Source organism: Hyla sarda, chromosome 4 (genome assembly GCF_029499605.1).
Source record: "Hyla sarda isolate aHylSar1 chromosome 4, aHylSar1.hap1, whole genome shotgun sequence".
Taxonomy (NCBI): Eukaryota; Metazoa; Chordata; class Amphibia; order Anura; family Hylidae; genus Hyla; species Hyla sarda.
Window position 1 is genome coordinate 163,346,628 of NC_079192.1, and position 16,323 is coordinate 163,362,950.

General features: G+C 38.7%; 1 protein-coding gene across 1 annotated transcript in view; it reads right to left on the reverse strand.

The window, feature by feature from the left end:
- The window catches only part of LOC130368624 (dual oxidase 1-like), a 174,849-nt gene that overhangs the window by 23,456 nt on the left and 135,070 nt on the right, over positions 1–16,323 (reverse strand). Inside the window, exons 24-28 of the mRNA XM_056572557.1 lie at positions 12,926–13,156; positions 9,728–9,827; positions 6,959–7,008; positions 6,263–6,390; positions 2,458–2,611 (exon numbers count right to left, since the gene is read on the reverse strand). Of these exons, the coding sequence (XP_056428532.1) occupies positions 2,458–2,611; positions 6,263–6,390; positions 6,959–7,008; positions 9,728–9,827; positions 12,926–13,156 (663 nt within the window). The remainder of the gene's footprint in view (positions 1–2,457; positions 2,612–6,262; positions 6,391–6,958; positions 7,009–9,727; positions 9,828–12,925; positions 13,157–16,323) is intronic.

Below are 16,323 nucleotides of genomic sequence, written 5' to 3' on the forward strand. Positions count from 1 at the left end.
GAGCAAATCCCCATAGCAAACCTTTCCTGCTCTGGAAGTTCCTAAAATGGACAGAGGTGTCAGCAGAGAGCACTGTGGTTAGACAGAAAGGAAATTCAAAAAGAAAAGAACTTCCTGTGGAGCATATAGCAGCTGATAAGTACTGGAAGGATTAAGATTTTTAAATAGAAGTAATTTAAAAATCTGTTTAACTTTCTGGCACCAGTTCATTTAAAAAAATGTTTTCCAGTTGAGTACACCTTTAATCCTTTCAGTACTTATCAGCTGCTGTAAACTACAGGAGAAGATGTGAAATTCTTTCTGTCTGACCACAATGCTCTCTGCTGACACCGATAGAAAGGGCTACATAGTACAGTATTTGCTGCTCTGAGTCCCAAGCATGAAAACGGGACAAAGCGGTGCAGTATCATAACTTGGAATCATGGGCTCAAAGGCCCCTTTAAACTATGATCCATCTTTGCCTAATTTCTGTAAGACCTTTACTCTATCAGGCCCCTGAAAAGCTGAAGCTTTTCTTAGGCATCTGCACTTCTTCTTAAAGAGAAGCAATGCCAGGTGGATTGACTGTGTAAGGATGATAAATGTCAACCGTTCTCATTAACCACTTGGGGACGAGCACCATATATACCACAGTGTTATGTCCTGGTCACCGATCGACCAGAGGGACATCACTTGTAGCATAAGTGCTACTCTATCAGAAATAAGAAATTGAATGCTGAAATGTTAGAATCTGCATGACAGTCTCAATTTTCTTATATGACACAAATATGGCCTAGTAATATAGAGCTAGCTGTGTGCAAAATGCTGAGAGACAACTTTTCATTATCTTATTTGGGACACTTAATGAGCCTAAATAACAAGGCATAAGCTACAAAAAAATTTTTGTTGATTTAAATATTTTATCTTTATAAAGTAACATGTATTAACAAGACAGTAATTTCTTCTCCATTCACTCTCAGATGGACATTGAGCATTATCTTGTCATTAGATCTCACAACAATGACTGACAAAAAATACTAACTTTTGGTAAAAAAAATAAGAAAAAGCAAGGCAGCATGGCTTCTCAGGATAAATATTTTATTTATTTTTCATTCAAATATAGTCCGATGGAGCGAGTATTGAAAAATGTGATTCACAAAAATAGTTTTTTGCTGGCACAGGATGAAATCATCCGGGATGTTGTGAAAAAGAAACCACTCATTACATTCCGCAGGACCGTTAACCTTAAAGACAAGTTAGTGAGGGGCCGTGTGAACTCGGCCCAAACAAGTTGGTTAACACAAGGTATCCCGGTAGGGAATTTTCATTGTGGGTCTTGCAACTGGTGTAGATATGTGTCCAAATAAAGTGGTACAACTGGGTGGTGAATCGTTCAGGATAGACCAGCATATTACATGCCGCATGAAGACAGTTGTATATGCGATTAAATGTGAGTGCGGCATGTTCTATGTCAGTAAGACAATCAGACCATTGAATGTTAGATTATTGGAACATGTCAGGTCCATAACCACGGGAAAAGGGGCCCCGAGACTAATCAAGCACATTCGGGAGACCCATGGAGGGGATATCTCAACCATGTCCTTCATGGGCCTCGTACGAATTGATGGTACCCTGGGAGGTGGAGATGTGAACACGATGCTGCTGAAAAAAGAAACGTCTATTATATTATAAACAAGAGCCCTAGGACAAGGTCTAAATGATCGGAGAGATATTAATGTGTTTAGCATTTGAAAAACATACAGTACTCTAGATTTATTAGACTTCTAGCTCTTTAGACTTGTAGTTCTGTGTGTGTGTGTATATATATATATATATATATATATATATATTTATTTATATATATATATATATACACACATTTTTTGCTTCACTATTGTTAAGTAATTCATATTTGATGATTTGAATATATGTAAATGCACAATTTTGTTGTTGCTAACATATATCGCCAACGCTCGGTGAATGTAGGGTTAACACCCTAGCTGATCAGGTGCAAAGCTCAAGATGTGTTAAATGTGTGAAGGAAGGAGAAGTGACGTAGGGACCTGTAGAAGCGACATGAGCTGCAAAACGGACGTTGTCCCGTCTCTTCTCCCCCTCCCGATGCCTGTATGTGCCTCCATCGGGATTAAAGGCTTTTTACTGCATCCATACCGAGTGCCGTGAGTTCTTTCTATTGTTATGTTAATATAGAATTGTCTGTGTGCAAAATGCTGAGAGACAACTTTTCATTATCTTACTTGGGACACTTAATGGGCCTAAATAACAAGGCATAAGCTAAGAAAATATTTTTGTTAATTTAAATATTTTATCTTTTTAAAGTAACATGTATTAACAAGACAATAATTTCTTCTCCATTCACTCTCAGATGGACAATAAGCATTATCTTGTCTTTGGATCTCACAACAATGACTAAAAACACAATTATTTCCATGTTAACACTAAGAATGGTCACAATACCTGATGGAAGCAGTTCTGCTTTTATCACATTTATTTTTCTCTTCTTTCTGCTCAAGCTGATTAAGTTGTCTCCAATGAAAATAAAACCAGGAACTGACAAATAGATGTGGAATCTGGGTAGTTGAAGAAGTCCAAAGCTGCTATGGAGGATGATCTAATTGAAAGAAGATTATTGATGTGTTTGAAGGGTGAAATGCATAGGGGTCACATTGTGGGGTTGAAACTAATGTGTACAGGAGTGTCTTAACAATAGGCAGATCTCAGGAAAAATATGCTGGATTTCAAAGCAAAGTGCCCATCCTTTCTTCCCCTCAGGAGATAAACTACTGCCATAGGATTCTGGAAGTGGCTTATTTCCCTTGCCCCATTGTCCCACTCTTATAGGGAGGAATAGCTGTTGGTTATTAATAAATAATCATTTATTCATTGAGCCTACATCTGATGTATAGTTGGTAAAGGGCCTGCTCAAAATGTCCCTGTCATTTAGAAAAACATATCTGATTTTTCAGACCCCCAACTGATCATTAGATACCGCTAGGAGAGGCAAGCAGTAGCACACTTCACTCCCCTACTGGTCACAGTCTCTATCCAGCTTCACATGATGGACTCTATAGATTTATACTGGAGCTGTCTAGTGCAGCTGGACAGAGGTTGTGGCCAGCCAGTCCTTCTCCCAGCAATATATACAGTAAATAGAGATTGTTTGGGGTGTGAACACTCAGACTCATCATCATATTTGGAACCTACATCTGGAATATTTGCCAGGAAATGTACTCTGTGTACATGCCAAATGCATCCATTGGGCTCCATCTCCTTGATGGAATGTTAATTGTGCTATTTCATACAAGAAAAACTGTGAAATATATATATATATATATATATATATATATGTATATATATATTTTTTTTTTTTTTTTTTTTTTAAAGGAAGCTACAAGTGACATAAGCCTAAAGAGACAGTGTCTTCTTGTTCCAAGATTCCAAAATTCCAGCAGAGTAGTGTAATATGGCACCACCGTTGCAAAAAGTGGCAATGAAATTTCTACGATCCTTTGCCCTCCTTGATCAACTGTGAGTAGTATTATTGGGAAGTGAAAGCATTTAGGAGCCTTAGCAACTCACGTAAAGTTACTGAGCAGGATCGCAGGGTGCTAAGGCGCATAATGCATAAACCAATGCTCTGCTGACTCAATAACTGCATAGTTCCATCTGCCATTAAAATCATCACAAAGAACTTCATGGCATGAGTTTCCATTGCTGAGCAGCTGCATGCAAGAGGAGGGAAAATGTTTTTTAGATGTTGGGCTAGGCCCTCTTAGTTCCAGTGAAGGGAAATATTAATATTTCTGCAGTCCAATACATTTTAGACATTTGTATGGTTTCAACTTTTGTGGGCAAAATTTTGGTTAGGCATTTTCCTGTTCCATCATGAGTGTGCTTCAGTGGAGAAAGCAAGATTCATAAAAGCATTGTTGGGTGAGAATGTTGTGAAAGAACTTGAATGGCCTCAACCCATTGAAGACTTTTGGAATCAAATAGAATAGAGGTTGCAAGTCAGGCCCTCTCAACAAACATCAGTGTCTGACCTCACATAGGCTCTTCTGGATGAGTGGGCAAAAATTCCCATATTAACCCCTTAAGGACTCATTTGGACCTTAAGGACTCAGACAATTTTATTTTTACGCTTTCGTTTTTTCCTTCTCCCCTTCAAAAAATCATAACTCTTTTATATTTTCATCCACAGACTAGTATGAGGGCTTGTTTTTTGCGTGACCAGTTGTCCGTTGTAATGCCATCACTCACTTTACCATAAAATGTATGGCGCAACCCAAAAAATACTATTTGTGTGGGGAAATTAAAAAGAAAACCGCAATTTTGCTAATTTTGGAAGGTTTTGTTTTCACGACGTACAATTTATGGTAAAAATGACATGTGTCTTTTATTCTCTGGGTCAATATGATTAAAATGATACCCATGATTATACACTTTTCTATTGCTAGCACCAATAAAAGGAAAAACCACCAAGCGGACTGTATAAGATTAAATATCATACTTTATTGGTTTATAAATTAAACAACATTTAAATCTGCAACGAGACCAGGGAGGTAGGGAGGACAAAGGAGAAAGTAAGTTGATAATCCAAGACTATGGAAAACGATTTTTTACACCCAGAAACATATGTCACAAGTAAGACAAACTGCATCAAGCGGTCATAAAAGTCATGACAATAGTAAGGCAGAAAACCGGTGCAAGTGTCAGAAATAATAATAGACAAACCAGGTAGTTGTAGTATAGAGCAAGCCGGAAAACAGTGCCGACTACCTCATACAAAAAGACAACCGCAGGGTGAAAGACGGAATACAACAGTCCCCCCACACACTCCCCGATAACCCACCAAACCTCCGACACGTTTCGCCCAGCGGGGCTTTGTCCATAGTCTTGGATTATCAACTTACTTTCTCCTTTGTCCTCCCTACCTCCCTGGTCCCCACCACCATTTCTGTCCATGTCTCGTTGCAGATTTAAATGTTGTTTAATTTATAAACCAATAAAGTATGATATTTCATCATATACAGTCCGCTTGGTGGTTTTTTCTTTTATTGGTTCTATTGCTTTGTGTTTATTGCCACAGGACTTTACATTTTTTTGTGTGTACCTTGGGTGCACATTCCCTCCTTTGTTTTGGTGAGACTTTTCTATTACTGTTGCGCTTTAAAAAAATCACAAACTTTTTAACCAAATTAGTACGTTTAAAATCCCCCTATTTTGAAGACCTATAACTTTTTCATTTTTCCGTATAGGCGGTATTATGAGGGCTCATTTTTTGCGCCGTGATCTGTACTTTTTATTAATACCATATTTGCTTATACAAAACTTTTATTACATTTTTTATTAATTTTTTTTGGAATAAAATGTCATAAAAAAGCAGCTATTTTGGATTTTTTTTTTTACGTTCACGCCGTTCACTGTACGGGATCATTTACATTTTACTTTAATAGTACGGATATTTACGCGCGCGGCTTTACCAAATATGTATATAAAATAATTTTTTTACACTTTTTGGGAGTAAAATAGGGAAAATGGGACAATTTACGTTTTTATTGGGGGAGGGGGTTTTCCACATTTTTTTTACTTTATTTTATTACTTTTTTTACTTTTATTTTTACACTCTTATATTCCCCATAGGGGACTATTTATAGCAACCATTCAATTGCTAATCCTGTTCAGTGCTATGTATAGGACATAGCACTGGTCAGGGTTATCGGTCATCTTCTGCTCTGGTCTGCGGGAAGGCAGATCAGAGCAGAAGACTCCCTGAAGACAGTGGAGGCAGGTGAGGGGACCTCCGTCTGCCATGCAAGATGATCGGATCGCCACGGCAGCGCTGCGGGCGATCCGATCATCCTGTTAAGTGATCGCGATGCTGCAGATGCCGTGATCTGTATTGATCACGGCATCTGAGGGGTAAATGGCGGACATCCGCGGTATCGCGAATGTCCGCCATTTCCGGCGGGTCCTTGGCTGCGATCCCCAGCCGGGACCTGCCGCGCATGATGCCGGCATCGCTCCGAAGCCCGCGGTTATGCTCAGAACGTAAATGTACGTCCTGGTGCGTTAAGTACCACATCACCAGGAAATCCTGTAAACGTGACCTGTTGGGGGTACTTGAGGACCACACTTGAGAAACACTGGCCTATAGATCACTACCTGTTATTCCATGAGAATTTGAATTCCTCCAAATGCTTTTCTCAGTTTTTCTCATAACAATATATTAGAGAACTGTGTTGGTCAGACTTCAACTTACCAAAATATACATTAATGTATACAAATGATGAGTCAACCAAAATCCTCGAAAACTGATGCGTCGGAAATGTCGGGAAGCAAACACATACATCAGTGCTAGAATAGCCAACAGCAATACCCCAGTAAATCCTGGAAAAAAGATGTGTCAGCATTTATCATATGTATCACAGTGAATAGATAATAAATAAAATAGATGTTGCCTCAGGAAGTCAAAGAAAAAGCTTTAATACAACAAGATATAGCTGTGAAAAAGGAGAAGCTAAACGATTTGCTCCCTGGCTAACCATCGAATTAAACTCAGTGCAGGAGCTCATGCCCTGCAATGAGTGAGTGTGGCGACCAGCTGGAGAGAGAAGCGCTCAGCTGCTCGCTTCCCCTAGCTATATCTAGAAGTTAGTGAAGGTCTCAGCACTGAGACCCAGACCAATCAATACTTTTTTTTTAAATTACAGGAAAGCTTTGGAGGTAGCTATTGGTATGTATCTTTAGAACCTATGGTCCAGGGGTCAAGAAAAGAAAATTGTGTATGGAGTAATCTGAAGCTATTGGGGCCTAATGCAAAATATATAAACAGCCAACCTCCTTGACACATGTGACTTCTACCTCTATGTCCTTTATAGTTAAAGGACAAAAAGGTAGAAGTAATTTATTAAGTGTACTGCTGACCTGTTTTTTAAACCTAATTTCACAAACTTACCTGGTATTGTCTGGAAAAACCACCAGTAATATTTATATGGAATTTCAGACCTTAAAAGAGAAATATTGAAATTTTTGTTAACTAAAATGTTGAAGCTTAAAGAAATAAATAGACTGTGCTTACAATTAGAGATGAGCGTACAGAACCCATAGAACCCAAGTTTGGTCAGAATTCTGCTAAAAGATTGCTTCAGTTAGAAATCGTAATTTAGGTGGTTCGACTTGGCAGAACCATCTAAAATACCATTTAAGAAAACAGAAGCACATGAACTTAGGGAATCCTTTTATGCCTTTTAAACTGCTCTCTCAGCCAATCATAAGGCAGTATAGCCTTAAAGGGGTACTCTGTGGCACACTTCTTATCCACTATCCTTTGGATATGATGTTAGATCGTGGGGGTCCCGCAGCTGGGAACTCCCGTGATCTCTGGCATCTGGAACATGGAAGCTTGCTGCTGTACTAGTTGTCATACCTCCTCCCATAGACTTGAATAGAGGGGGGCATGGTGGCCTGTATCACCAGTCATCGGAGTTTGCTCTGTGCCCCGAATGACAGGGGTGCTGGCACGGAGATTGCGGGGGTCCCCAGCAGCGGGACCCTTGTGATCTAACATCTTATCCCCTATCCTTTGGATAGGGGATAAAATGTGTGTAGTGGAGTACCCCTTTAATGTCAAAGCCACTATATACCTATGCACAATAGCAGATATTGGGTGAATATCTGTGAGGGACACTAAGCAGTAAACAACACAGGCAGGAGTAGGACCATATATATAACAATTGTAAAGCAGCAGAGAGCATTCTGCATCTGTTCTGTCAGTGAAATATCTGTTTTAAGTGGAAGTAAAGTGTGACAGGTTTTTTGTTTTTGTTTTGCACTTGTTAAAAATCCATGCATAGAGGGTTTGGAGTCACTTTTGTGCAGTTTCTAGGATGCCAATCCTATTGCTAGAATAGGAATATTTTTTCACAGCTTGTGAAAAGCCCCTGCTTCATCAGTTTCCTGGCACAAAACCTGTTGCTACTCACAAAAAAGGATCATTTTTGGATCACTTTGAAAAAGTCATTGCTTCTTTGATATCTCTGTTTGCAGATCCCCACCAGGCATGCTGGTTCCAAAAGGGATAATTTTTGGACTTGAGTAATTTTAACCCCTAAAGGACTCATTGTGTCTGTAAAGGGGTACTCCGCTGGAAATCACTATATATATATATATATATATATATATATATATATATATATATATATATAATTCATCAGATTTGGAAATAATTCTATAAAAAAAATTTTTTAATCCTTCCAGTACTTAGCAGCTACTTTACACTACAGAGGAAGTTGAGTTGTTTTTTTTTCGATCTTACCACAGTGCTGACACCTTTCTGTTTCAGAAACTGTTAAGAGTAGGAGAAAATCCCCATAGCAATCTTATATATCTAAGAAGGAAGGATTGACACGGCACCCGGGACTCTGGCTGGACCAGGCTCTGAGTGCAGAGCACACAAATCAATGTGGTTCTATGGAACTATATTGATCTGTATGAGGAATCTAATGATTCCTTCTAAAAGTCCCAAGGGACCAATAAAGTATTAAAAAAAAGTTGAAGTGTAGATAATGTAGGTAATACCAAAGTTAAAGTGTAGATAATGTGGGTAATACAATTATATGTATATTTGTAATATACATTGGTTAAAAAATTTGTATATTTTTGTCCCTACAGCTATTGCCTGTGTGTTTCTATGAGGAGTCCAAATACAGGAAGTGAGGGTGGACAAGCAGGGCTCTGCACACTGAGGCTCTATAACATACTCCTGGTTCACACAGCAGGATGATTAACAAGCCAGTAGCCTGTACCCTGCTTCCCCTACCCTAACTTCCTGTATTTGGACCCCTCATAGACACACACAGGCAATAGCTGCAGGGACAGCTATACACAAAAATATACAATATTTTTTTATCCATGTATATTACAAATATACATATAATGGTATTATCTACATTACATCGAAAGTTTTTGTTGGCGGCAGGTACACTTTAAATAAAAGTAAAAAAAAACACCCATTAACCCCTTTCATATTAAAAGTTCAAATCCTCCCCCTTTTCCCATTGTCCATAGAAAAAAACATGTAAACAAAATAAAAATGAACATATTAGTTAACGCCGCATGCGTAATTGTTAAAACTATTAGAATATAACATTATTTATCCCTTATGGTAAGTGGCATAAACGTAAACAAATACCAAACCCCAGAATTGCGTTTTTTTTTTTATTACGCCACTTCCCAGAAATAAATAACTATAAAGCGATCGAAAAGCCAGATCAATAAATACCACAATGGTACCGATAAAAAATAACAAAAACTGAGCCCACACACAGCTTGGTATGCATAAAAATAAAAAAGTTATAGGGGCCAGAAGAGGACAATTTTAAGCTTACTAATTTCCATGCAAAAAGTTCTAATTTTTAATAAAACCTATATAAAACCTATATAAATAGAGTATTGTATTAATCAGATGGACCTACAGAATACAGGTAATGTGTACGGTAATTTTTACCGAAAAGTACCCTGTGTAGAATCTGAAGCCCTTTCAAAATAGCTTTTTGAGGCACAAACAAACAAACCCTCATATGGGTCTGTAGGTGAAAAAATGAAAGTGTTATGGATATTAGAAGGCAAGTGAGAAAAAAGTGCAAACATGAAAAATCCCTTAAGGGGTTAAGTAAAATTTCCATGCATGTCCTGATTTTAAACTAACATCATTTATGTAACTTACCCATCATCTATAAAAACTTTTGGAAATATGCAGGATAGGGTACTAAGAGGAGTGATGGAAAACATATAAATGTTGACTGCATGGCCAGCACTGTGGAGAACTATAAGACAAAGCAATAGTGGTATAAATCACTCTTACACATAACAACATTCTTTATATAGCACCACAATATTCAGCAGCATTTTACAATTAGAGAATTAGCAAACAAGTAAAATAGCACAACAGTCTAATAGGTTTGATCTGTTATGTCTCCAGCCTCACATGAATACTCATTGCACCTTATATATTGTTACTAATGGTTAGAGATGAGCAAACCGAATCCAGCAAACCCAGACTTGACCTGAACTGTAGGATTTTTCCAGCACGGCGAACACTCAAGCTTTTACCGATTTGGCTCACGCGAGCCGGTAAATAGTGCAAAAACCTGAAAGCATGGGGGGGGGGGGGTGAGATGACGTCGGGACATCAGAATATCTCATGATAACCCAGGTCTATCATGTGAATGGCTGCTTACTGTGTCAATCAGCACAAAGGCCACAGCAAGGGGAGGGCATTTTTATACAGATAAGAGGGCAGTGTCACCCACTGAATTCAGAGCGCTGGAACTGCTAGACAGAGATTGACAGGGAGAGAGACAGAAGAACTAGGGACATTAAAGGGGTATTACGGAGATAACTAACTTTTAACTATCCTGCCCATTATGAATAATTATGCTAGTTTTACATTTACTTGCTATGCCGCTCTGCCGTGGATCATCTTCTTTTTCTTTTTTTCTTCATTATATGGTCCCCCCAGGTCTAGCATTTCCTTTCAGGTCCTTATGACGTTCGTCTCACAATCCTTTGCGGCTCAAAATGGCAGCTGGTATCGGGGCTTTGCTATTTCTTGTATTTCCTCACAAGCCAGCCCCCTGGTGATGTTTGTGGTGAGAGAGTTCAGAGAAGAGCTACTAAACTAGTACGTGGATTGCAGGATAAAACTTACCAGGAAAGGTTAAAGGACCTTAACATGTATAGCTTGGAAGAAAGAAGAGACAGAGGGGATATGATAGAGACTTTTAAATGCAAAAAGGGAATCAACACGGTAAAAGAGGAGAGCATATTTAAAAGAAGAAAAACTACCCCAAGAGGACATAGTTTTAAATTAGAGGGGCAAAGGTTTAAAAGTAATATTAGAAAGTATTACTTTACTGAGAGAGTAGTGGATGCATGGAATAGCCTTCCAGCAGAAGTGGTCGCTGCAAATACAGTGAAGGAGCTATCCTTCATTTAAGATAGGGCCAGGGACTATTGATTCAGGATTCAGATTATTGGGCAGATTAGATGGGCCAAGTGGCTCATATCTGCCGACACATTTTCTGTACGTCCAGATGTGCCGGCGTTCCCAGCACAGATGGCCGAGATCACGGGATGCCGGCACGTCAAGAGGACGTATAGATGGACCGCAAACGTCATTAGGGGGCTGGCTTGTGAGGAAATACAAGAAATAGCTCAGCCCCCGTATACCCGCTGCTGCCTTGAGTCGCAAAGGATTGTGAGCCGAACGCCATCAGGACCTGAAAGGAAACACTAGACCTGGAGGGACCATATAATGAAGAAAAAGAAGACGATCCACGGCAGAGTGGCATAGCAAGTAAATGTAAAACTAGCATAATTATTCGTATTGGGCAGGATAGTTAAGTTAGTTAACCCCGGAATACCCCTTTAAGTGATTAGAAAGATAGAGAGAAACATATTTATCTATCTGATACAGATCAGAAATAGAGACCGTGTGTGTGTATGTTATCAGGATTCAATACCCATGCCAGAATCCTATAGGGGCTCTTATACACTAAAACAGTATATAAGGGGACATCCTAATCACAGCCTCTGAAGGGCTCACCTTTTGCTACCACAAATCCAAAGCCTTTTTAAAGGCTCCTACCTGCATATACCTGAACTGAATAGTGTTCCTGAACCAGCTACAGTAGCCAGTGAGGTGCAGTGATCTGTGCCATCCACCCACAAAGCATATTCAAGTGGCACCCATATATACAGTACCTATATATATATATATATATATATATATATATATATATAAATGGCCTGCCAAAACAGTAGTGATTTGTGACTATGATAGTGTTCCTGAATCCGCTACATTAGCCAGTAAGGTGCATTGATCTGTGCCACCCACCACAAATCGTATTTTTAGTGGCAACTATATATCTATACGGCCTGTCAACACAGTTGTGAATATAATAGATTTCCGCAAACACCTTCACTACTCATTGTGCTTTCATCTCTGCCACGTAAAAAATGTTTAGAGCATTCAAACTAAGATTTCACAAGTAGGTTGTGAAAATTCACCCAAAAAGCATAAAAGTAACCAAAAAAAAACATGTCTGGAAAAGGAGTTATTGGATAGGGTAGAGGCAGAAGACCCCCACCATGTTCTCTGCCAGTAAGAATGTATTAATACCGGTAGCGGCAACAGAAGCCAGGTGTCATGTGGTAGTAGTGGCAGCCTCATCAGCCATCCCAAGTTCTCACAACCACCACTTTCCAGCTACTACCAGTCTGCCATCTCCTGCTGTACGCTATTGACATAAGTCCACCATCTCACGTTGTACACTAGTAATATCAGTCAGCCACCACCTGCTGTACGCTGGCTACTACTGGAAACACCAATCCACCATCACCCTTCTTCTAGTCAGGCCTACACGCACACAACCCATCATCCACAAAAAAGGGATGATTATTGACACGCTTGGAAAAAGCCACTGCATCTTCCCATGCCTCTGTGGGAATATTAACACTGGCAGGCATCTATCCACAAACAGGGATACTTTATGCTGCTTTATGTTGGTGTGAATAAGACAAAAAAATAGGCGAGCTGTAACAGTTACCATGTTTTACCGCATGTCGCCATAAATGAGCCTTCAAAACTCTTTAAAACTACTAGTCGGACCGAGTGGAACTGAACTCACAGTTTCCAAAAAGTTTGGTGATTCCGCAAAGCGAACCTTTGAAAAGTTTGCTTAACTTTACTCATGATACAGTATGATACAATCTACAACATAAAGAGTGGCACATCACAAACTACAATCATGCCGTATGATTGACAAATGTTCTTGCATACAAATTCAAACCTATAGTAAATGCTGTTCATTTCTGTACTACTTTTTCTGTTCTTATACATCGTAAGAAGCATAGTACTAACCTGTCAATATAACGGCTGTTTTTGCAATAAGTCTGTGAAAATCCACTGCAGCATCAAAAGGAATATACTGATTTAAGAAGGTCTCCCTCAGAAAAGTGATGAGATTTCGACACATAGTGAGCAGTATGTATGAAAACATAAATGAGATACTTGCAGCAGTTCCCCTGGATACAATGATGCCTGGTAATGTTACTTCACCAATGCCCGAATGATGCGACTCAAAAGCGTAATCTGTAAAGATAGGAAACTTGTCTTAATGTTTATTGCATTACAGTTCAATTCAAAATATCATTATATGTTTTTTGTATCTGAAGCTGGGTTTATGCATTGTAAAATCACATCAAAAATACAAAAAAGAGGTATAAAAATTGCCATATTTTATCATGTACTCTGTGAACATCTATGGAAAGGCAGTGGTCAGTACACATATATGTTTAAAAAAACAAACATAATTCCAATAGTGAAATTACAACAGTTTTCTTTTTTAACAGTGTGTGTCCTGATGGCTGCTTTTCCTTTGACATTTATAGAGCACATTATTACATTTAAAATATGTCTGTCTCTTTCTCCTAAATAACAGCAATATTTTTCTTATATTTTTACGTTTTTATGAGTGGACCCAGCCTTAAAGGAGTACTCCTGTGGAAAACTTTTTTTTTTATTTTTTTAAATCAACTGGTGCCAGAAAGTTAAACAAATTTGTAAATTACTTCTATTAAAAAAATCTTAATCCTTCCAGTACTTTTTAGGGGCTGCATACTACACAGGAAATGCTTTTCTTTTTTGGATTTATCTTCTATCACAACCACAGTGCTCTCTGCTGACCTCTGCTGTCCATTTTAGGAACTGTCCAGAGCAAAAGGAAATCCCCATAGCAAACATATGCTGCTCTGGACAGTTCCTAAAATGGACAGCAGAGGTCAGCAGAGAGCACTGTGGTCATGACAGAAGAGAAATCCAAAAGAGAAAAGCATTTCCTCTGTAGTATACAGCCCCTAAAAAGTACTTGAGGGATGAAGATTTTTTAATAGAAGTAATTTACAAATCTGTTTAACTTTCTGGCACCAGTTGATTTAAAAAAAAATCGTTTTCCATGGGAGTACCTCTTTAAACTGTGACTGTTGTTTCAATCTTTCTTGTAAAACAAAAGAATAAGCAGCAATAAGAAATTATGTAATATATAATCTTATAGAAAAATACCTTTCTCCAGCTATAAGACCCTCCCACCCCACCTTTTACACTCAACACTCTCTCTAAATTAACTACCGTAGTAAAATTAGGTGGGTAAGTAACATACAAAGTAACATAGTTTGTAAGGTTTAAAAAAAGAGTCCATTGACTTAAACCTAAAAACCTACTGCCCTGATTTACTAAGAGTGGAGTGTAGGTTTCTTTGTGAGTTTTAATTCCCTACATTTTTTTTTACCACGGTATTTCCTAAGGTTTCCCTACATTTTCCCCTTTTTCCTACATTTTGCTTCTTTTACACATGCTCTGATTTGTCGGGCTTTCCTCAGCTCAAATTCACTACATTTTCTGTGGAAACCTTAGTAACTATGTTGGGTTTTTGTAAAAATGTCGGGAACATGCTCCTTTTTGGTGGCCATGCCCCATTTTCCCAACAAACACACCCCTTTTTCGGGTTTTCTGAGTAAAATGGAGAGTTTGTCTGGTATTTTCAATTCTGGCGCAAATTTAGGTGCACATTCTGGCGCAAACAGAATTTCTGGCGCACAACCCTACAAAACATGTTGAGTTTACAATAATAAATCAGGGCCACTATGTTTGATCCAGAAGAAGGCAAAAAAAAAAAAAAAACATGAGGCTAATGCCAATTGCCCACTTCATTATAGAGATCAGAATTAATCTCTGGATAGACGTTCTATCCACATAAATCTAGTATCTATAACCTGTAATGTTATAACTCTCTAGAAAAGCACCCTTTGAACTTGTTTATTGAGTCAGAAATCACATCATGCGGTAGAAAGTTCCATAGATTCACTGCTCTTACAGTAAGTCTCATTTCATACTATATCTAACAGTGGCCATTGGAAGTATTCATCAGAGACTCCCCTAGGAAAACTTCTGATGTATACCAGTGGCATCTATCATCCACATGGTTTCATTTACCCCAGAGTATACATTGCTTTTTTTTATGTATCTTATTCTTCACTATTCCATCTTGCAAATTCCAATGCATGCCACCTAAACAAAGGACAAAATGACACTGTTGTCCTCCATAAGCTAATGGGATATATAGATATCTTTATTGTATGTCGCATGTCAGTACTTTTCCTTACTGTAGAGGTTAAAAATCAGTCTTATTATCTTACTGGAAGATAAGGTTACAGCTGCAGCCCACAGAAGTCTATGAAGAAATAAGGGGTACAATCTGCTGAAGAAACACAGAGGCAGAGACAGACACAGACACTGCTGCTGTTTTAATACGTGTTGTATCTCACTCACATGCTGGAGTCACAACAGCACTGCCCATTACTGTTGTATAATGCCCACTATGCTGCTTCTGAGTTTTTGAAAATTAGGGGGCAAGATCTTTCCTTCTCTCTGAGCACTACATATGGAAGACAACAGAGCAGCTAGTCTCCACACACTGTGTAGTTGAGCACAGAGAAAACTGACAGACATGGAGCCTTCAGTGAGGGGAAACAGCTGATCAATGTAGGATCCTTGTCGGCATTACTTTGCTTCTATAACTTCAACAAGGAAATTGAGACATAATATTGCCGTCAGTCCCAGTGCTCAGTGGAAAAGGTAAAGGTCAATCCATCTTACAGCAAAATAATCTATGGCATTCGTGACAAACTTCTGCAAAAACTTAGACTTCCTGATTGCTCAACAGCAGAAAGTTGTACGGGACAAGTCAACACCACCTCCCATGCTACTCTCTGCTTATTCTGAAAAGTTATAGTTAAAAACGTTGTAGTGACGCTTCCTAGTCTTGACTTGCATCAATAAGGCCTGACATGTCTCCTGTACTGGATGTTCTTCTAATTTACAATTTAAAGTACACATTGTATAAAATGTACAATTCCCTTTTTATGGGTAAGTCACAAGCAACAGGATGAGATCTAAGTTAAATCAGATCATGTAGACTGTTGTATTGGGGGAAGGGAAAACAGGCAGTCATCTTAGTGCCATTAACATGGGAAGATCTTCACATTGCCCACCAGTCAGTGTTTCCCTTTATAAATATGATCACTATGGATAGGTGAGGAAAGGGGAACAAATGTAAAAGTAGGGGACTTAGAAACCATTGCCCTTTTTTGCACCCTTGCTTGGGACAAACATTCATTTCACAGAATGTCCAGTTTTTATGAATTTCCCCATCCTGCCGCAGGGGCATTCATGTTGTTGCAGAAAGCTCATTTCAAGTAGTT